We start from the raw sequence: 23,593 nt of genomic DNA on the forward strand, positions 1-23,593 counted from the left end.
AGAGCTCACAGGCTTCCAAGATAACACTGCTGTTGACTCGAGACAGAGAGACTTCCTTCAAGGGGGAATTGTAGAAAAATTTGAAGGAGAAAAATTCACAGGTGGAGGCGGGAGAGAGGATACGGACAAAGTGATGGAAATTGGGATGAGAATAGATGCGTGATTGATGGTCAGCACAGACACAATGGGACAAAGGGTCTCTATCCGTGCTGTAAAACTCAGACTTTGTGAATTGTTGGTTTAGCCAGACTTTGCAAAATGGCGGTGATGTACCTCTTGAAGAAGACTCTTAGCATTCGCTGCCTGGATTGGCTGTGCGCCGATTTCTTTTGTTCCACAATTTGCAAAGCCGTGTAATGATGCATTAGAATTTCAAGTTATGCTTCCACTTTCCAAGCTGAACAGTCAGGTCGTTTGCAAGAGATTTGGATAATTCATTATTTTCCTGTTCTTACCAGTTCAAAGGCTATGTGTTGGGCATTGGGTTTTAGCAACGGGCTTTCCTTCATTGGTGCCTCTGACACTGGATTAGGGAAAGGGTTCTCAGGGCTAGCTGAAGCCTGGAACTTTAGAAGATTTAGCTCACTCTTGCAGGCTCTATGAACTCTGCGCTCTGAAGCTAAACTTGAAGGGAGATTCAGTGTGGTTTTCTGATTCCATAACAATCTCTGCCTTTAGCTTCCAGGCCTTTTCTCTGGAGCATTTTCTGGTGAAATTTCGCTGGGTCTTCAATTTCAGTTGGGAGCTTCTCTCAACTCAGAATTTTCATTGAGGTTTTGTCTTCCAGCATCTGTGCTTATTTCAGAGCTCACGGCCATGCTTTAGTCATAATCCATCTCTGCTCAACACCTGCACTGACCCCTGGGTCTGGGTCATGTGCCTTCTGTGTGGGCATAACTGTGCTCAGTCCCACATTAACCCTGTATGTGCCAGGCCCTTCTACGACTACATTCACCTCCTTAAATATTCACTCCCTCCACCATCAACGCACAGTGGCAGCAGTGTGTACCATCTACAAGGTGTACTACCGCAATTTGAACAGAGCGGGTCTGGTGGCCTGAAGTGCATATGTTTTAATGCACAAAGTATTACGGGTAAGACAGATGAACTTAGAGCTTGGATTAGTACTTGGAACTATGATGTTGTTGCCATTACAGAGATCTGGTTGAGGGAAGGGCAGGATTGGCAGCTAAACGTTCCAGGATTTAGATGTTTCAGGCGGGATAGAGGGGGATGTAAAAGGGGTGGCGGAGTTGCGCTACTGGTTAGGGAGGATATCACAGCTGTACACCTCAGAGGGCAGTGAGGCTATATGGGTAGAGATCAGGAATAAGAAGGGTGCAGTCACAATGTTGGGGGTTTACTACAGGCCTCCCAACAGCCAGCGGGAGATAGAGGAGCAGATAGGTAGACAGATTTTGGAAAAGAGTAAAAACAACAGGGTTGTGGTGATGGGAGACTTCAACTTCCCCAATATTGACTGGGACTCACTTAGTGCCAGGTGCTTAGACGGGGCAGAGTTTGTAAGGAGCATCCTGGAGGGCTTCTTAAAACAATATGTAGACAGTCCAACTAGGGAAGGGACGGTACTGGACCTGGTATTGGTGAATGAGCCGGGCCAGGTGGTAGAGGTTTCAGTAGGGGAGCATTTCTGGAACAGTGACCATAATTCAGCAAGTTTTAAAGTGCTGGTGGACAAGGATAAGAGTGGTCCTAGGGTGAATGTGCTAAATTGGGGGAAGGCTAATTATAACAATATTAGGCGGGAACTGAAGAACCTAGATTGGGGGCGGATGTTTGAGGGCAAATCAACATCTGACATGTGGGAGGCTTTCAAGTGTCAGTTGAAAGGAATTCAGGACCGGCATGTTCCTGTGAGGAAGAAGGATAAATACGGCAATTTTCTGGAACCTTGGATAACGAGAGATATTGTAGGCCTCGTCAAAAAGAAAAAGGAGGCATTTGTCAGGGCTAAAAGGCTGGGAACAGACGAAGCCTGTGTGGAATATAAGGAAAGTAGGAAGGAGTCAGGAGGGCTAGAAGGGGTCACGAAAAGTCATTGGCAAATAGGGTTAAGGAAAATCCCAAGGCTTTTTACACGTACATAAAAAGCAAGAGGATAGCCAGGGAAAGGGTTGGCCCACTGAGGGATAGGCAAAGGAATCTATGTGTGGAGCCAGAGGAAATGGGCGAGGTACTAAATGAATACTTTGCATCAGTATTCACCAAAGAGAAGGAATTGGTAGATGTTGAGTCTGGAGAAGGGTGTGTAGTTAGCCTGGGTCACATTGAGATCCAAAAAGACGAGGTGTTGGGCGTCTTAAAAAATATTAAGGTAGATAAGTCCCCAAGGCCTGATGGGATCTACCCCAGAATACTGACGGAGGCTGGAGAGGAAATTGCTGAGGCCTTGACAGAAATATTTGGATCCTCACTGTCTTCAGGTGATGTCCCGGAGGACTGGAGAATAGCCAATGTTGTTCCTCTGTTTAAGAAGGGTAGAAAGGATAATCCAGGGAACTACAGGCCAGTGAGCCTAACTTCAGTGGTAGGGAAATTACTGGAGAGAATTCTTCGAGACAGGATCTACTCCCATTTGGAAGCAAATGGACGTATTAGCGAGAGGCAGCATGGTTTTGTGAAGGGGAGGTCGTGTCTCACTAACTTGATAGAGTTTTTCTAGGAGGTCACAAAGATGATGGATGCAGGTAGGGCAGTGGATGTTGTCTATATGGACTTCAGTAAAGCCTTTGACAAGGTCCCTCATGGTAGACGAGTACAAAAGGTGAAGTCACACGGGATCAGGGGTGAGCTGGCAAGGTGGATACAGAACTGGCTAGGTCATAGAAGGCAGAGAGTAGCAATGGAAGGATGCTTTTCTAATTGGAGGGCTGCCACCAGTGGTGTTCCGCAGGGATCAGTGCTGGGACCTTTGCTGTTTGTAGTATATATAAATGATTTGGAGGAAAATGTAACTGGTCTGATTAGTAAGTTTTCAGACGACACAAAGGTTGGTGGAATTGCGGATAGCGATGAGGACTGTCAGAGGATACAGCAGGATTTAGATTGTTTGGAGACTTGGGCGGAGAGAGGGCAGATGGAGTTTAATCCGGACAAATGTGAGGTAATGCATTTTGGAAGGTCTAATGCAGGTAGGGAATATACAGTGAATGGTAGAACCCTCAAGAGTATTGAAAGTCAGAGAAATCTAGGTGTACAGGTCCACAGGTCACTGAAAGGGGCAACGCAGGTGGAGAAGGTAGTCAAGAAGGCATACGGCATGCTTGCCTTCATTGGCCGGGGCATTGAGTATGAGAACTGGCAAGTCATGTTGCAGCTGTATGGAACTTTAGTTAGGCCACACTTGGAGTATAGTGTTCAATTCTGGTCGCCACACTACCAGAAGGATGTAGAAGGCTTTAGAGAGGGTGCAGAAGAGATTTACCAGAATGTTGCCTGGTATGGAGGACATTAGCTATGAGGAGCGGTTGAATAAACTCGGTTTGTTCTCATTGGAACGACGGAGGTTGAGGGGCGACCTGATAGAGGTCTACAAAATTATGAGGGGCTTAGACAGAGTGGATAGTCAGAGGGTAGAGGAGTCAATTACTGGGGGCATAGGTTTAAGGTGAGAGGGGCAAGGTTTAGAGTAGATGTACGAGGCAAGTTTTTTACACAGAGGGTAGTGGGTGCCTGGAACTCGCTGCCAGAGGAGGTGGTGGAAGCAGGGACGATAGTGACATTTAAGGGGCACCTTGACAAATACATGAATAGGATGGGAACAGAGGGATACGGACCCAGGCAGTGTAGAAGATTGTAGTTTAGTCAGGCAGCATGGTCGGCACGGGCTTGGAGGGCCGAAGGGCCTGTTCCTGTGCTGTACATTTCTTTGTTCTTTATTTGTTCTTTGACATCCACATCTTACGAACAATTTTTTTAAAAACCTCACTCTCCTACTTTGGGGCACTCCTTCATAGAATCATAGATTCCCTACAGTGCAGAAGGAGGCCATTTGGCCCATCAAGTCTGCACTGCTCCACTGAAAGAGCTCCCTATCTAGGCCCACTTTCCCGCTCCATCCCTGTAACCCCACAACCCCACGTAACGTGCACATCCCTGGACTCTAAGGGGCAATTTATCACGGCCAATCCACCTAACCTGCACATCTTTGGACTGTGGGAGGAAACCGGAGCACCCGGAGGAAATCCACACAGACACGGGGAGAATGTGCAAACTCCGCACAGACAGTCACCCAAGACCGTAATCGAGCCTGGGTCCCTCGTGCTGAGAGGCAGCAGCGCTAACCACTGTGCCATCGTACCTCCTTAAATCTTTTTGATCAAGTTTTGATCACCTGTGCCAGTAACTCCTGATCTTACTCAGTTACTTCGATAATAGTACTATGAAGCACATTGGGATGTTTTACTATCTCGAAGATACCAAACAAATATAAGTTGTTGTTGGACAGGATACAATACAGGGTAAAGCTCTGGGCCATTTTTAAACCATTCTGAAGAAATTAGTTCAGACATATTCACCAGCATACCCTGAAGAAGATTACAACTCCTGTTTTATGTTTTAGGTGAGCTGTACAAAGTAATTAAAAGCTATACTGCAACTCAGGATGACGAGATGACCCTGTGTGAAGACGAGTTGGTTGATGTTATACATAAATTGCTGGACGGGTGGTGGGTGATAAGGTAAGTGAGAAAAATGGAGATAAGCTTTATAATTCTCAGGTGAAAAGACAGAACTGCATTTACATAGTGCCTCTCACAACTTCAAGATGCGCCAAAATGCTTTACAGCCGATGAACTGCATTTGTCAATACTGCAATGTCAGAAATATAACAGCTAACTTAATGAGGCAATCTGTTCTTGGGTTGAGGAATAAACAATGGCCTGAACACAAGGTAGATCATCCCAGCTCTTCTTTAAATTTAGTGCTGAGAGTGTTCACATCCACCAGAGGCCCTCGGCTAAATTCTTCATCTCAAAGACAGCACCTGGGATAGTGTAGTACTCCCTCAGTATTGCATTGGAGCATCAACTTAGATTTTAGACCATAAGATATAGGAGTAGAATTAGGCCATTCGGCCAACCAAGTACAGGCCCAGAGTCCTTGACCACTCCTCATCTGACAAGCCCTTCATTCTGGGGCTCATTGTTCTGAACATCTTCTGGATCCCCTCCAAGGCCAGAACATCCTTTCTTAGATACGTGGCCCAAAACTGCTCACAATATTCCCGATCTCTTGACCCCCCCCGACTCGACCACCAAGCCTCCAACTCACCTGTAAAGGGGTCCTCAAGCCTTCTCCCACCCTCTGAAACCCCCCCCCCCCACACCTCCGTAGGGTACCCCCAGGTCAGATCCGCAGCACAGGGAAAATGCCAGCTTGGCACCTTGGCAGCAGTGCCAGCCTGGCACTTGGGTGGCACTGCCAGGGTACCAGGAGTGCCAGGGTGCCATCCTGCCCAGAGGGAAATCACCTAGGCCTTCGATCCCCTGGGACACACCCACCAGCGCCTTTCCATCAGGTCTTTGTGGAGACAAGCACTGAACAGCGCTCGCCCAAGATCTCCAAGGCAAGGGGGTTAGATACCATGCCTTGATTAGATCTTGGGAATGCCCATTAGAGAGAGACTAGCTGTCTTGCTCTAATATACAGATTTGCCAAAACGTGATCCACCCACTATGGGCGGGGTTCACATCGCGACGTCACATTAGATCTGGTGAGTCTACCAGTCGGGTTTCACCATGGCCGGTAGATCACAGCCCAAGTCTTTGGTGTGGGACTTGAACTCATAGATCTTCTGAATCAGAGAGGTGAGCACTGCCCCTTGAGCCACAGCTGATATTATTTTAAAGAGCAATGCTCAACTAATCTACCCACAGCTAAATATTTATAACAATGATGTCGCACCTTTTCTGAGTTATCTGCCCCTGTGGTCAACCGTTTCACACGTTTGTGACAATGTTGCTGTGCCCTCTGCAATTTGCACCTTTCCACATTGTATTGAAATGAAAGTCACTCTGTTCCAACCAACTGCATTTCTCTACTTAAAATTTGCTATTTAACCATTAATTCATCATATTATTAGCAATGTTGTGTGGAGTGTAACATTCTATTTCAGAATGTATTGAAATTCCATTGAAAACTTGTCGACACCTGTAAGGCTAATGGCAGTTTTCTATTTAGCAGTTGCCATGGTGACAGTGAACTGAAAGGGTGTCGCAAATCCTTTTTGGCTCATTTTCCGGTTGGCAAGCTGTAACAAGTGGAGTGCCTGCCCAGTATTTGGGGCCTCAACTATTTAAATCTATGTCAGTGGCTTGGACGAAGGTAGGCAGGGAAGTAAGTTGTGAAGAGAACATAAGGGAAAAATTCTCAGTTTGGGAGCAGCGTTGACAGCAGGACTGAATAGTGTGCAATTCCCATTCCCATTGGGGGCGCTGTTGGTGGAGCAATTCAGGAAATGCTAATGGGTCAACAATTCCCATTCTCGCCGGCGTCAGATTCGCTGGGACCGGAATTGGTGCTGGAGAGCTGGAGCTGCTTATAAGCACTCCACTCCCCACACACTCTCATTCCAGACAAGGAGACGGCCCAGAGGAGAACGCCCCAAAGTTCACCGAGTCAGAGCTCCATCGAATGTTGGATGCGGGGGCGGTGGAGAGGTGGGACCCCAGGGTGGACAGGAGGTTCTAGCCTGCAATCCTGAACTGGGCATGGGAGAAGGAGGAGGTGCCGAAGACAGTCAGTGCTGTCCGCCTCACCAAGCGGAGTGGCGCGCAGTGTCGGAAGAAGATGAATGGCCTCCTTAGGGCGGCTCGTGCAAGTCATTACATAGATTAACATAGAATTTACAGTGCAGTGCAGAGACTGCACCGGCTCTTGGAAAGAGCACCCTACCCAAGGTCAACACCTCCACCCGATCCCCATAACCCAGTAACCCCACCCAACACTAAGGGCAATTGTGAACACTAAGGGCAATTTATCATGGCCAATCCACCTAACCTGCACATCTTTGGACTGTGGGAGGAAACCGGAGCACCCGGAGGAAACCCACGTACGCACAGGGAGAACGTGCAGACTCCGCACAGACAGTGACCCAAGCCGGAATCGAACCTGGGACCCTGGAGCTGTGAAGCAATTGTGCTATCCACAAGGCTACCGTGCTGCCACCACGTCTGTGCTCATGACATTGCTCCTGTCCCTCACGCCTCATATCACACCCCCATTCCCATAGGAGCCAATCAAAACCAACCTGCCTGCAACTCCTTCACATCCCACCCTGCACCAAACCCCAACACCTGTATTGTCCTCTTTGGCCAGGTGCCTTGTGTTATGGGCCAGGGTTTAGAGAACCCCAAAATGTATCATGGAGTTCACCTGACCCACAACTTTTAATAGATTATGGTTATGGGGAACACACGGGCTTACTCTGCAAGTGTGGTACAGCAGAAATCTACAATACAATCCTGGGTCACCTCCTGGTGGGCACGTCACACATGCTGCAGCACATCAGGTGGAGGTAGGAACTCCTGAGGGAGCGAACAATCCGGGGGGCAGCCCGATCCCAGGAAACAGTTGTCATCCAGCCAGGTGCATTTGCGCTGGTGTATTTGCCGCGGGCAGCTGGAATCAGCGGGGCCACCGATTCTCCGACCTGGATGGGCAGAGTCCCGCCGGCGCCGATAACCCCTGGTCGCTGCCAGCGGGAACGTTCGGGGGGCGGCCTGTGGGGGGGGGCTCCTACATCGGGGGGGGGGGCTGTGATGGGGTCTGGCCCGCGATCGGAGCCCACCGATTGGTGGGCCGGCCTCTTCCCCCCCCCCCGGGACTACTTACCGGCGCGGCCGGCCTCTTAACACCGGCCCCATGTTGGGTCGGGGCCGGCACGCGTAAGAAGTCCCCCACAAATCATGCCACGCCCCTGCCAGCCCCACGGAGGCCCCAGAATAGGGGTCTGGGAACGGGCGCCGACGCCGGAGTAAAACACTCCGGTTTTTACTCCGGCATCAGCACTCAGACTCCCGTTGGGAGAATCCCGCCCATAGTGCTTCAGGAAACTATGATTCTTTGACTGGTGAAGATGTAGACCCGGAGCCAGGATCTACAGCAAGGAGCGTCAGCAACTTTCCAGCATCTGCAGGCACAGAGGGAGGAGTCCAACCGCCTTGAGGCACAGGAGACGGTGCTGAGAATGCGTGGTACCCAGGCCAACACTGAATGGGTGACGTTCGCAGTGGAAGCCTTGGGCCAAAAAGTCACAGCCATGGGTCATCTAAGGCTTGGGGCACATTGTGCGGTCGATGGCTGAGGCACTGGGCAGCCATGTTTTGGGCCCACATGGACATTGCTGCAGCATTCCAGAGCTTGACCCAGTCACAAAGGGTCATGGCTGAGGGCGTTGAGAGGGATGTGACTGACCAGTGAGGGACATGACTCACTCTCGGAGGGACGTGGCACAGTCTCAGTGCTCCATTGCTGAGGGCATTGAGACCATGGTTCAGACGCCGACAGGTTTCCAGGACTGGCAGCTCCAGGTGACTATGGAACGGCTGGAACTTACTCTGGCCTTGATGCACGATCAATGACCACTAAAACGAGGTTGTAGTCCAACTGAAGGCTTTAATAAGCTAGATGTTTCCCCCAGCTGCTCAGGTACAGAAAGGAGGCTGCTGGGGTGGCACGGGCTCTTATACCCCGCCTTGCAGGACGGAGCTACCATACAGCTTGACCAATAGGAAACATACAATATCTACCAATGGTGTTCCAGCATTACCAGGTATCATAATACCTCTACAAAGACTACCACATTCACCCCCTGTTAAAAAAAGAGTCCGGCGGGGGTGGTGGCTTGATATTGCAACATGGTAGCATGGTAGAAATTATAGTTATGGAGGTACCGTAATACCTCCATACAGCGTTTTGTCTTACTGTCGTAGCTATTTACAGATTCACAATTAACTATATACACATTAAAATGAAGCAATCAGTCGATCGGGGGCCCTGGTTGTGCTCTGTGATCGTCGAAACTCTGGTGGTGACACCGGTGGAGGCTCGGGCGTCTGTGACTCCAGGAGTGTGGCCTCGATCTCTGTGCCAGCTTCAACACCCCCAAACGGCGCTGGTGGGGAAGCCGGTTGACCTGGGAAGGGAGCGTCTGTGGGGTGCGTCGGTGGGCAGGGGGGCCTAGACGGGGCTGGCAGAAGGACCGACCTTCCTGGGAAGGGGGCGGCTGTTAGGTGCACCGGTGGGAGGGAGGGTGGGACTGGTGGCTGGGGTGTGCGTGGGGATCTGGCAGGCGGCAGGTCTCCTAGGGAGACCGTATCTTGCCGGCCGTCGGGGTAGGCCACGTAGGCGTACTCGGGGTTAGCATGGAGAAGATGGACCCTCTCAACCAACGGGTCCGACTTGTGCGCCCGCACGTGTTTTCGGAGCAGGATGAGTCCGGGAGCTGCCAACCAGGTCGGGAGCGAGGTCCCAGAGGAGGACTTCCTGGGGAAGACACGGAGACGTTCGTGAGGTGTTTGGTTGGTCGTGGTACAAAGTAGTGACCGGATGGAGTGGAGGGCATCCGGGAGTACTTCCTGCCAGCGGGAGACTGGGAGATTCCTGGACCGTAAGGCCAGTAGGACGGTCTTCCAGACCATTCCATTCTCCCTCTCTACCTGTCCGTTACCCCGGGGGTTGTAACTGGTCCTCCTGCTCGAGGCAATGCCTTTGCTGAGTAGGAATTGACGCAGTTCGTCGCTCATAAAGGAGGACCTCCTATCACTATGTATGTACGCGGGGAACCCGAACAGCGTAAAGATGCTATGGAGGGCCTTGATGACGGTGGCTACGGTCATGTCGGGGCAGGGGATGGCGAATGGGAAATGGGAATACTCGTCAATCACATTCAGGAAGTACGTGTTGCGGTCGGTGGAGGGGAGGGGGCCTTTGAAGTCCATACTGAGGCGTTCAAAGGGACGGGAAGCCTTTATCAGGTGCGCTTTCTCTGGCCTGTAGAAGTGCGGTTTGCACTCCGTGCAGATTTGGCAGTCCCTTGTGGCTGTCCTGACTTCCTCGATGGAGTAGGGCAGGTTGTGGGTCTTAATAAAGTGGAAAAAGCGAGTGACCCCCGGGTGGCAGAAGTCCTCGTGGAGGGCTCGGAGGTGGTCCACTTGTGCGTTGGCACATGTGCCGTGGGACAGGGCATCAGGAGGCTCGTTTAGCTTCCCGGGATGATACAAGATCTCATAGTCCGATCCTCCACCGCAAGATCTTATCGTTTTTTATCTTGCCCCGCTGTGCATTATCGAACATGGAAGCAACCGACCATTGGTCAGTGAGGAGAGTGAATCTCCTGCCGGCCAGGTAATGCCTCCAATGTCGCACAGCATCTACTATGGCATGGGCCTCTTTTTCGACCGAGGAGTGGCGGATTTCGGAAGCATGGAGGGTACGTGAGAAGAAGGCCACGGGTCTACCCGCTTGGTTGAGGGTGGCCGCCAGAGCTACGTCAGACGCGTCGCTCTCGACCTGGAAGGGGAGGGACTCGTCGATGGTGTGCATCTTTGTCTTTGCAATGTCTGCTTTGATGCAGCTGAAGGCTTGGCGGGCCTCTATCGACAGGGGAAAAACTGTGGATTGGATCAGGGGACGGGCCTTGTCCGCATAGTTGGGGACCCACTGGGCATAGTAAGAGAAAAACCCGAGGCAGCGCTTCAGGGCCTTGGAGCATTGAGGGAGTGGGAACTCCATAAGGGGGCGCATGCGTTCAGGGTCGGGGCCTATAACTCCATTTTGCACTACGTAGCCGAGGATGGCTAGGCGGTCGGTGCTAAACACGCATTTATCCTTGTTATACGTAAGGTTAAGGATCTTTGCGGTCTGGAGGAATTTTCAGAGGTTGGTGTCGTGGTCCTGTTGGTCATGGCCGCAGATGGTGACATTATCGAGATACGGGAATGTTGCCCGTAAACCGTACCGGTCAACCATTCAGCCCATCTCGTGCTGGAAGACCGAGACCCCGTTAGTGACACCGAAGGGAACCCTTAAGAAGTGGTAGAGCTGCCCATCTGCCTCGAAGGCAGTGTACTGGCGGTCACTAGTGCGGATGGGGAGCTGGTGGTAGGCGGACTTAAGATCCACCATGGAGAAGACCTTGTAATGCGCGATCCTGTTTACCAGGTTGGATATGCGGGGGAGAGGGTAAACCTGTTGATGGTCTGACTGTAGTCGATGACCATCCTATCCTTCTCCCCGGTCTTTACCACCACTACTTGAGCTCTCCAGGGACTGTTGCTCGCTTCAATGACTCCTTCCCTCAGTAGCCTTTGGACCACTGACCTAATAAAGATCCGGTCCTGGGCACTGTAGCATCTGCTACTGGTGGCGACGGGTTTGCAATCCGGGGTGAGGTTCGCAAACAGGGAAGGCGGATCGACCTTGATGGTCGCGAGGTCGCAGACAGTGAGAGGGGGAAAGGGCCGCCATATTTGAAAGTTAGACTTTGGAGATTGCACTGGAAGTCTAACCCTATGAGTGTAGCCACGCAGAGGTGGGGAAGGACGTGGAGCCGGTAATTTTTAAACTCCCTTCCCTGGACCGTGAGGTTTGCTACACAAAACCCCTTTATCTCTACTGAGTGGGGACCGGAGGCCAGGGAGATTTTTTGATTAACGGGGTGGACGGGGAGAGAACAGCGCCTTACCATGTCGGGGTGTATGAAGCTCTCCGTGCTCCCAGAGTCGATTAAGCAGGACGTCTCGTGACCGTTGATTAGTACCGTTGTTGTAGCAGTTGAAAGTGTTTGAGGCCGGGACTGGTCCAGGGTCACCGAGGCTAATCACAGCAGTTGATTGTTCTCTTTGGGCGGTGTGCGGTCAGCCGAGCTGGGCTCCTGGGAGTCCATCCAAGATGGCGGCGCCCATTGGTCGCACATGATTGGGGGTGCGCAAAATGGCGGCACCCATCCATCGCACATGGCGTCCACGGGACAAGATAGCGGCACCCGGGGGCTGCACGTGGCCCTGGAGGAGGAAGATGGCGGCGCCCGCTGGCCACACGGGGATCGTGGAGAGGGTTGTGGTGGCGGTCCGCATTCGCCACCGGAGACCGCAGCAACCGCCCGGGCCTGGCATACCACCACGAAGTGGCCCTTTTTACTGCATCCCTTGCAGGTGGATGCGCGGGCCAGACAGCGCTGCCGGTGGGTGCTTGGCCTGCCCGCAAAAGTAGCAGCGGGGCCCCCCGGGGTTGCCAGGCCACCTTGCAGCACAAGCTTGTGGGGGGATGGGAGATGTCTCGGGATCGGCCGCGGAGGGGTACCACGCTGCCCAGATGGCTGCCGCGCAGTCGGGGACGTAAGCGCGGACGTTTCGGGAGGCCACATCCAGGGAGCCTGCAAGGGCCTGTGCCTCCTTGAGGCCGAGAGTGCCTTTCTCCAGCAATCGCTGGCGTATTTGGGAGGACAGCATACCTGCAATGAAAGCGTCCCGGATCAAAAGTTCTGTGTGGGCGCTCGCCAAAACCTACGGGCAGCTGCAGTTTCTCCCCAACACCAGGAGCGCACGGTAGAATTCTTCCAGCGATTCCCCAGGGATTTGTCGCCTCGTTGCCAGCAGATGTCAGGCATAGACTGGTTTACCGGGCGAATATAATGTCCTTTTAGCAGCTCCATTGCTGCATCGAAGTTGTCCGCGTCCTCGATGAGGGTGTAAATTTCCGGGCTCACCCTCGAGTGCAGGACTTGCAATTTCTGTTCTCCCATGGGTGTGTTTTCGGCCGTTCCGAGATGTCCGTTAAAACACGCCAGCCAGTGCTTGAATGTTGCCGCTGAGTTTGCCGCGGGGGGGCTAAGTTGCAGACGCAGACTCCGGCTTGATTCGGAGCTCCATCCTTTTAAATCTAGCTTATTAAATTGATACACGATCAATGACCACTAAAGCGAGGTTGTAGTCCAACTGAAGGCTTTAATAAGCTAGATGTTTCCCCCAGCAGCTCAGGTACAGAATGAGGGCTGTTGGGACGGCACGGGTTCTTATACCCCGCCTTGCAGGGCGGAGCTCCTCTACAGCTCGACCAATAGGAAACATACAATATCTACCAATGGTGTTCCAGCATTACCAGGTACCGTAATACCTCTACACAGACTACCACAGGCCTCACCTGCGTCCCATGGAGTAGCCCGGGGGTCATCAAGCACCCCGAGGGAGGAGGAAATGATGGGGCCAGTGCCTCCCCCAGAGGAGATGCTGGAACACTTTAGCGCTTCTGAATCCCCTCCACCTTACACTGGTGCACCTGACGGGCAGCGGGCATAACAGGATTACAACTGTGACACCTGAACATTGGCCGGGCCAGGCCCATCCAGGTCCATACCCTTCAGAAAGTGGCCGCCAAAGGCACCTCAGGTCAGAGGGCGAGATACACATCAGGCCGTGTCCACATTTGATGTGCCGTCTCAGATCACACCTAGAAGGAGCGGAAGGCCACTTGAGGAAGTTAGACACCAGTTGGCACAGATGCAGCACATAGGTTAGAGTTAGGGGTCAGGGCAGAATTTTTTTTATAGTCACCATTAAATACTTTTCACCAACATTCCGACCTGCCTCAATCCTCTGTCTGAACGGTGTGAGGGATGAGCTGGGCTGATCGAGTGTGTGCCCAGTAGGTAGTGTGGGAGGCTGGTGGTGTGGGTGTTGGACGATGACAGCGGGCATGGTCCCCAGGATAATTGAACGCTCCACCTGGGCTCACCCTCAGAGGTGGCAGGGAACGGGGACAGAAGTGTGAGGCCGCCTTGCAGGACAGCTTACCCAGTGGGTGACCCATCACCACTCGCCATCTCCATAACTGCTCCCCCCAACCCCCAATATGGATAATGGTGCACCACTTCACATGGGGTTGGGGGGGGGGGGGGGGGGGAAGAGTATAGAGAAGTAGGGCAGGATGGTGGACCTGCCGGTGGCCAGGCCTCCTAGTTGGCAAATCTGGAGGTGATAAGATTGTCCAATGTGCAGCGGCCCTGGAGCACACGTTGGGGGGCCTGCCCGGGCTCCATGCCTGGTTCTTCCTGGCCATCCTCCTTGTCAGATGAGGCCTGATGTTCTTCCTCCTCCTCCAGCATGACACCCACTGCTGCATAATGTTGTTCAGGACACAGCAGGCCAGCACCATGTCCGAGACCATCCTGGGGATATATTGGAGAGCCTCACCAGAGCGGTCCAGGCATCGGAAGCATATCGTGAGGACACCGATGCACCACTCAATGGCGCTCTTGGTTGCTGCATCAATGTCGTTATAATGGTTATCCACATCGGTCTTGGGCCTCTGGACAGGCATCATTATCCAAGGCCTCAGCGAATAGCTCTTGTCGCCCAAGAGCCAACACCGCACCCGTGGGAGGGCATCGAAGGTGCCAGGAACCAACGGGTTCACCAGGATATGTGGCACGTGCTGCCTGGGTATTGGATGCAGACGTGCTTGATGTGCAGCTCGTGGTCATACACCAACTGCACATTCAGGGAGTGGAAGCCCTTCTGATTAATGAAGGGCACCCCCTGATGAACCGGGATACCTGTGTGCCATCTGAGGTATGCCAGCAATGGTGGCAAATCCTGCTACCCAGGAATCTTGGTGTCCAGAGTGAAGGTGAAAAAGTCCGATTCCCAGGAGCAGAGGCAATCTAACACAGTGTGGAGGCCTCTGAGAGATCCCAGGCAAATCCCCGCGTGGCCCCTAGAAAGACCCAGGGACGGCCACCGGGAGCAGGTATCCTCCCCATACCGTTGCGGTGCCAGGTGCACCATCGTCTTAATATAGAACAAAGAAAATTACAGCACAGGAACAGGCCCTTCGGCCCTCCCAGCCTGCGCCGATCCAGATCCTTTATCTAAACTTGCAGCTTATTTTCCAAGGATCTACTTCCCTCTGTTCCCTGCCCGTTCATATATCTGTCTAGATGCATCTTAAATGATGCTATCGTGCCCGCCTCTACCACCTCCGCTGGCAAAGCGTTCCAGGCACCCACCACCCTCTGCGTAAAAAAACTTTCCACGCACATCTCCTTTAAACTTTCCCCCTCTCACCTTGAAATCGTGACCCCTTGTAATTGACACCCCCACTCTTGGAAAAAGCTTGTTGCTATCCACCCTGTCCATACCTCTCATAATTTTGTAGACCTCAATCAGGTCCCCCCTCAACCTCCGTCTTTCCAACGAAAACAATCCTAATCTACTCAACCTTTCTTCATAGCTAGCACCCTCCATACCAGGCAACATCCTGGTGAACCTCCTCTGCACCCTCTCTAAAGCATCCACATCCTTCTGGTAATGTGACGACCAGAACTGCACACAGTATTCCAAATGTGGCCTAACCAAAGTCCTATACAACTGTAACATGATCTGCCGACTCTTGTACTCAATACCCCGCCCGATGAAGGCAAGCATGCTGTATGCCTTCTTGACCACTCTATCGACCTGCGATGCCACCTTCAGGGCACAATAGACCTGAACTCCCAGATCTCTCTGTACATCAATTTTCCCCAGGACTCTTCCATTGACTGTATAGTCCGATCTTGAATTAGATCTTCCAAAATGCATCACGTTGCATTTGCCTGGATTGAACTCCATCTGCCATTTCTCTGCCCAACTCTCCAGTCTATCTAAATTTTGCTGTATTCTCTGACAGTCCCCCTCGCTATCTGCAACTCCACCAATCTTAGTATCATCTGCAAACTTGCTAATCAGACCACCTATATCTTTGTCCAGATCATTTATGTATATCACAAACAACAGTGGTCCGAGCACAGATCCCTGTGGAACACCACTAGTCACCTTTCTCCATTTTGAGACACTCCCTTCCACCACTACTCTCTGTCTCCTGTTGCCCAGCCAGTTCTTTATCCATCTAGCTAGTACACCCTGAACCCCATGCGACTTCACTTTTTCCATCAACCTGCCATGGGAAACTTTATCAAGCGCCTTACTGAAGTCCACGTATATGACATCTACAGCCCTTCCCTCATCAATTAACTTTGTCACTTCCTCAAAGAATTATACTAGGTTTGTAAGACATGACCTTCCCTGCACAAAACCATGCTGCTATCACTGATAAGTCTATTTTCTTCCAAATGTGAATAGATCCTATCCCTCAGTATCTTCTCCAACAGTTTGCCTACCACTGACGTCAAGCTCACAGGTCTATAATTCCCTGGATTATCCTTGCTACCCTTCTTAAACAAAGGGACAACATTAGCAATTCTCCAATCCTCCAGGACCTCACCCATGCTCAAGGATGCTGCAAAAATATCTGTTAAGGCCCCAGCTATTTCGTCCCTCGCTTCCCTCAGTAACCTGGGATAGATCCCATCCGGGCCTGGGGACCTGTCCACCTTAATGCCTTTTAGAATATCCAAAATGTCCCCCTTCCTTATGCCGACTTGACCTAGAGTATTTAAACATTCATCCCTAACCTCAACATCCGTCATGTCCCTCTCCTTGGTGAATACCGATGCAAAGTACTCATTAAGAATCTCACCCATTTCCTCTGACTCCAAGCATAAATTCCCTCTTTTGTCTTTGAGTGGGCCAATCCTTTCTCTAGTTACCCTTTTGCTCCTTATATACGAATAAAAGGCTTTGGGATTTTCCTTAACCCTGTTAGTCAAAGATATTTCATGCCCCCTTTTAGCCCTCTTTATTCCTCGTTTGAGATTTGTCCTACTTTCCTGATATTCCTCCAAAGCTTCATCAGTTTTAAGTTGCCTAGATCTTATGTATGCTTCCTTTCTCATCTTAGCTAGTCTCACAATTACACCCGTCATCCATGGTTCCCTAATCTTGCCATTTCTATTCCTCATTTTCACAGGGACATGTCTGCCCTGCACTCTAATCAACCTTTCCTTAAAAGACTCCCACATTTCAAATGTGGATTTACCCTTAAACAGTTGCTCCCAATCCACATTCCCTAACTCCTGCCGAATTTTGTTATACTTGGCCTTCCCCCAATTTAGCACTCTTCCTTTAGGGCCACTCTTGTCTTTGTCGGGCAGCACGGTAGCATTGTGGATAGCACAATTGCTTCACAGCTCCAGGGTCCCAGGTTTGATTCCGGCTTGGGTCACTGTCTTGGCGGAGTTTGCACATCCTCCCCGTGTGTGCGTGGGTTTCCTCCGGGTGCTCCGGTTTCCTCCCACAGTCCAAAGATGTGCAGGTTAGGTGAATTGGCTATGATAAATTGCCCTTAGTGTCCAAAATTGCCCTTAGTATTGGGTGGGGTTACTGGGTTATGGGGATACGGTGGAGGCGTTGACCTTGAGTAGGGTGCTCTTTCCAAGAGCCGGTGCAGACTCGATGGGCCGAATGGCCTCCTTCTGCACTGTAAATCCTATGATAATCTATGATTGTCCATGAGTATTCTAAAACTTACGGAATTGTGATCGCTATTCCCAAAGTAATCACCAACTGAAACTTTAACCACCTGGCCGGGACCATTCCCCAATACCAGGTCCAGTATGGCCCCTTCCCGAGTTGGACTATTTACATACTGCTCTAAAAAACTCTCCTGGATGCTCTTTACAAATTCTGCTCCATCTACTCCTCGAACACTACATGAGTCCCATTCAATGTTGGGGAAGTTAAAATCTCCCATCACGACCACCCTATTGCTCGTACATTTTTCTATAATCTGTCTACATATTTGTATCTCTACTTCACGCTCACTTTTGGGAGGCCTGTAGTAAAGTCCCAACAATGCTACTGCACCCTTCCTATTTCTACCCATATTGCCTCAGTGCTCGAATCCTCCATCGTGCCCTCTTTAATCACAGCTGTGATATCATCTCTGACCAGTAATGCAACTCCTCCACCCCTTTTACCTCCCTCTCTTTCCCTCCTGAAGCATCTATACCCTGGGATATTTAGTTGCCAATCTTGCCCTTCCCTCAACCAAGTCTCAGTAATACCAATAACATCATATTCCCAGGTACTAATCCAAGCCCTAAGTTCATCTGCCTTACCTGCTACACTTCTCGCATTAAAACAAATGCACCTCAGACCACCTGTCCCTTTGCGTTCATCATCTCTTCCCTGTCTACTCTTCCCCTTAGTCACAATGAGTTTATTATCTAGTACCTTCTGGCTTTAGTTGCTGCCTCTTTACTGACCTCTAACTTCCTAATCTGGTTCCCATCCCCCTGCCACATTAGTTTAAAACCTCCCCAACAGTGTTAGCAGTGTTAACAGGCTCCCTGTTAGCCGGAGTCTTTGGTGGCACATGTGGTCTGGCAGGTCCTCGAAGGACAGATGCCGACGGTATGAACATGGCCTGATGTGGCGCCTCCTTCGCACCTCCTCCTCGGCCTGTTGGACGGATGGCACTTGAGCCTCACCGGCTGGCCCCCTGCTCTTCTGGGGCAGTCTCTGTAGTGATCTGTACATCTGTACATACATCTGCACATACACCAGGGACTGCAGACAGATGTAACAGCCACAGCATCACTGGAGGGCATCAGAGGCGGGTATAAAGGGTCCAGCCCAAGGTAGGATCCACCTCTTTCAGAAGCACAGGGCTAGGGAGCAGCAGCAGCCAGAGACAGCTCAGCATAGGCAGCTTACCTTAGCTTCACTGGTCATACCTCTTGACTGTATTACATCTAGTTAAGCTCTGGAAACAGAACAAACCTACTGAATAAAGTGTTTGTGTTAACTGGAAGTCTACAATCTTTATTCAGACTTAGAGAATAATATATGATACCAGGAGTGATTTCAGAAAGCTAGCTAGACATCAGCAAGAGAAGAAAAACAAACCAGATATTCGACTGTGGAAGACTTCGCAGAAAATGGATGCTCGACGACTAACTGATTCGATGGAACTTGTTGGAACTCCATGGTGGCTGGAAACAACCGGTAATTGAAGTTATAACTGGAAAATGTTTGAACAGATGTTCCAAATATTTATCACAGCTAATGATTTAAGCCATGCCTCTGATGCAACAAAAAATAGCCCTACTACTCTCAACAGGAGGGCATGGAGCTAGAGACATCTATAATTGCTTTAATTACTTAAAAGATGAAGCCAAATCCAAAGTAGAAATCATACTCAAAAAATATGCTAAATGCTGTAACAGTCAGGCTGGTGAGATGCTGGAAAGATTTAACTTTTGTCAGGGAAACGGTGGACCCATCTCTGATTTTATTACAAATCTCAAGTTAATACCACAAGGCTGTGATTATGCTGGTTTCAGAGACATTGTGATAATGCATCAATTAATTTCTGGACTATCTGATAAAAATTTGAGGGAAGAACTATTACAAAATAAGCATCTAACTCTAGAAATCGCTATATATGCCTTGCTCATGAACAAAAACAAAATCAATACTGTCAGTCGTTACAAACACAGAATCAGTGTCTAGAAAAGAAAATCGGAAGAAAACGGTGCCAAAACTTACCACGAGGCAGAGACAGGATTGAAGGAAGTTCTGAGCGGCAGCCATCTTGAGGAAGGAACCGCACATGCGCAGTTGTGCCAAGAGTGCATAGTAAAGGAAACTCGAATTGCGCATGCGCAATCGAGTCCGGCACATGAAGTTACTAGCATCATGACATCAGATGACCAGCACCACGCCCACTTAAAAGGGAAATGCACGAAAATGAACAAAAATAAACTTAAAGCTGCAACACCCAATTTTCTTGCCTCAAAAGACAGAACAATGCCTGAACTTACACCAACAGTTAAAAATAACTTTCACAACACCCTGGAACAAGCAGTTAGCACCGCCCTAGAAGATGATATGGTCCTTGTAGACTACGACTCAGACGAAGATTTCATCTTGGGAGATGGCTACCCCAGTACCAAATCCGAACCGCAACTAGAGGTGTTGTACCGTGAAGACCCCGACAATGAGTTCTTCGGAATGGGGAATCTTCACCCCAGCATATATGACATCCCGACTCGTGAGTGCAGGATTATGCTGCGGCCTGATGCCAAGAAACAGAGAGTGGTCCACGCACCACGAAGGGTCTCAGCCTCCACACAAGAAGATGATTTGTTCATTGAACATGTAGAGAACGATCACAACTCCGAAACAAAAAGCGATGATTTGTCTATCGAACAATATACACAATACTGCTCAGAATTGGCTGAGTTATTCGGAGATCCTGATCACAGCATCAGCAACACGGTTGAAAAGCTCAATACGACTCTTCTCATGGTAGATGAATCCAATACCATGGTGCCATGGCAGATCGTCGGTACATTGGATGACAGCAATACCCAAGATGAAGACGACGCCACACAGAGAGCACAGAACGACTCCGTTGAGAGAGCACAGATCAACTCTACAGCGAGAACACTGCACGACTCCACAAAGAGAGCGATGACAGACTCCACAGAGAGAACATATAACATAGAAAAATACAGCACAGAACAGGCCCTTTGGCCCACGATGTTGTGCCGAACCTTTGTCCTAGATTAATGATAGATTATCATAGAATTTACAGTGCTGAAGGAGGCCACCTGGCCGATCGAGTCTGCACCGGATCCTTGAAAGAGCACCCTACCCCACAACCCAGCAACCCCACCCAACACTAAGGGCAATTCTGGACACTAAGGGCAATTTATCATGGCCAATCCACCCAACCTGCACATCTTTTGACCGTGGGAGGAAACCGGGGCACCCGGAGTAAACCCACGCAGACACGGGGAGGATGAGAGCGATGACAAACTCCACAGAGAGAGCGATGAAGGACTCCACAGAGAGAGCGATGAAGGACTCCACAAAGAGAGCGATGCAAGCCTCCACAAAGAGAGTGATGCAAGCCTCCACGAAGAGAGTGACGCAAGCCTCCACAGACAGCTCGGTGGCAGACTCAAAAATGGAAGCAAGCAAACACTCCATAGCGAACACCATGCATGTACAAGAGCATGAAGATCTATCAAGCTTATGTGAGCCACCAGAAGAAGACACTGAATGTCTACCCACTGTATGTGAGACAAGTGACGAAGAAATCACAATTCCCATACAGGATGTGCAGGATCGCAGCGAGACTGATGTATCTCAACTCGTCTGCAGAGAAGCACTCAATAATCAGAGGACGGCCACCCATGAGTCCAGAGAGATCATGTCAATTGAAATCTTGAAGATTGTGACTCCAGAAAAGGAGCACCACAACCCACAACAAAATGAAATCGTGAAGATTTTGACTCCAGAAAAGGAGCACAAAGAGATCACAGATGATTCTAATGAACCTGAAATGACTCCAAAAGAGGAGCACCAAGAACTCAATGCCCGACTGGTTTATGATTTGCCACTGGTTCATGACTTGCCACTGCCTGGACCTGCCTCCACAGGCTGAGTCCGACTGGTTTATGATTTGCCACTGGTTCATGACTTGCCACTGCCTGGACCTGCCTCCACAGGCTGAGTCCGACTGGTTTATGACTTGCCACTGTCTCCACTGGTTCATGACTTGCCACCGACTCGACCAGCCTCCCCAGGCTAAGCGCGGGCGTTTAGTGACAATGCCAGGGCAGACCAAGGCAAACACGGTCCCTAAATGACTCCAAAAGAGGAGCACCAAGAACTCAATGCTAATACAAGTGAACCTGAAATGACTCCAAAAGAGGAGCACCTAGAAATCAATGATGATTCAAGTCAACCAGAAATGACTCTAGAAGAGGAGTACCAAGTAAGCAAAGAAGAGGAATCGAATCCACCACAAATGACTGATGTCACCAACATCAATGCAACATCGGATCATTCGCACAATTCTCAAGAAGATACGCTCAATGTAGCAGAGACCACAAAGGACACGGACATCAATCTCTGTGACAATGACTCAAATAATCCACATGGCACACTCATTGAGCGCAACAAGAACAACAAAAACCACACAAAACACATCAGAAACAAGAAAAACAACAGCAACAACGAAAACAACATGCAGCGCAACAAGAACGACAAAAGCAACAAGACGCATCCCGGAAACAACAAGCGCAACAAGAAAAAGAGCAAGAATAAAAGCGAAAACAACGAAAACAGAATCAACAAGCGTGTCAAAAAGAACAACAAGAACGACAACAACAAGAACACCAACGAAAACAACAAAGACAGAAACGACACAAACAACAACAATGAAACAACGACCTGTACAACATGGTACAACTCTGCACGTGAAGGACAATGCCACAGCACACTGCGAAACAATGACAAGACTACAAACATGTCATGGCATGATAAAGAATCTCACAAATTCACATCTGCTCCAGAACAAACAAGCAAAACTGCTTTCACGAACGAAGACATACAGAATCAATACCACAAACACAAGAAAAAGTCGAGGTCAGACATCGGTGCGACACAGAATCGCTACCCACAATCAAATGGAACAGGGGAAAAAGGTGTCCACATCATTAAACGACTCATCAGCAAGGCAACCGAGTCACATTCCGACATCAACCTAGCTCTGTTATTGTACCGAGCAACCCCATTGAGCTCAGGACTGTCGCCAGCGCAAATGCTCTTCGGCAGAGACATCCGGACTACCCTACCGGCAAAGCAATTCCGAGACCCTGGCAACGCACCGGTTGTCGACGACATGCGGGCACTATGCTCCAAACAAAAACTATACTACGATCAACATGCGATCCCACTCAAGCCACTGACAATAGGTGATACCATCAGAATCAGGGACCCAGGAGGCGGATGGTCTGAGTCAGCCACGGTGATCAGGCAGGATGCACCGCGGTCCTACATTGTCAAATCGTCTGCGGGAGTACATTTTCGCCGCAACCGCCAGGATCTATTAGAGATTCGACCTACAACGCCAGTATTTCCCACACTGGACTTGACCGAGTCCATTTGTTCGTAGGACGTTCCTCGCCACACAACGCCAGACAGTACTCTTGATGACATCAAACCATCATCCCTACTACCACCGTTAAGACGCTCCAGCAGAAGCCGTAAGGCACCCGACCGGCTAGATTTGTGATGACACTTCAACACACGCACAAGACGAATATGGACATTTCTCACGATGGACTCGCAGCACGGTTAATTGTTTCTGTATTACTTTTATCATTTTCACAGTGTGCAGTTTTGCATATTCTCACCACTTGTTATGTACAGTTTTCTTGAGGCCAGTCTAGAAAATATGTCCAATAAAAGGGGGGGATGTAGTGATCTGTACATCTGTACATACATCTGCACATACACCAGGGACTGCAGACAGATGTAACAGACACAGCATCACTAGAGGGCATCAGAGACGGGTATAAAGGCCCAAGGTAGGATCCGCCTCTTTCAGAAGCACAGGGCTAGGGAGCAGCAGCAGCCAGAGACAGCTCAGCATAGGCAGCTAACCTTAGCTTCACTGGTCATACCTCTTGACTGTATTACATCTAGTTAAGCTCTGGAAACAGAACAAACCTACTGAATAAAGTGTTTGTGTTAACTGGAAGTCTACAATCTTTATTCAGACTTAGAGGATAATATAGTCTCCTCTTGTGCACCGGTCTGCCCCGGGCAGGCACTGTGCCTCCAGCCTCCGTGGGCCCACAATGATAGCTGCAGCCAAGTGGATAGTGAGCATTGCT

The 23,593-nt window shown here is 50.0% G+C and overlaps 1 protein-coding gene across 1 annotated transcript in view; it reads left to right on the forward strand.

Annotated features, from left to right (window-relative positions):
- Positions 1–23,593, forward strand: part of ncf1 (neutrophil cytosolic factor 1) — a 260,991-nt gene that overhangs the window by 159,090 nt on the left and 78,308 nt on the right. Inside the window, exon 8 of the mRNA XM_072469128.1 lies at positions 4,583–4,700. Within this exon, the coding sequence (XP_072325229.1) occupies positions 4,583–4,700 (118 nt within the window). The remainder of the gene's footprint in view (positions 1–4,582; positions 4,701–23,593) is intronic.

This window comes from Scyliorhinus torazame, chromosome 12 (genome assembly GCF_047496885.1).
Source record: "Scyliorhinus torazame isolate Kashiwa2021f chromosome 12, sScyTor2.1, whole genome shotgun sequence".
Taxonomy (NCBI): domain Eukaryota; kingdom Metazoa; phylum Chordata; class Chondrichthyes; order Carcharhiniformes; family Scyliorhinidae; genus Scyliorhinus; species Scyliorhinus torazame.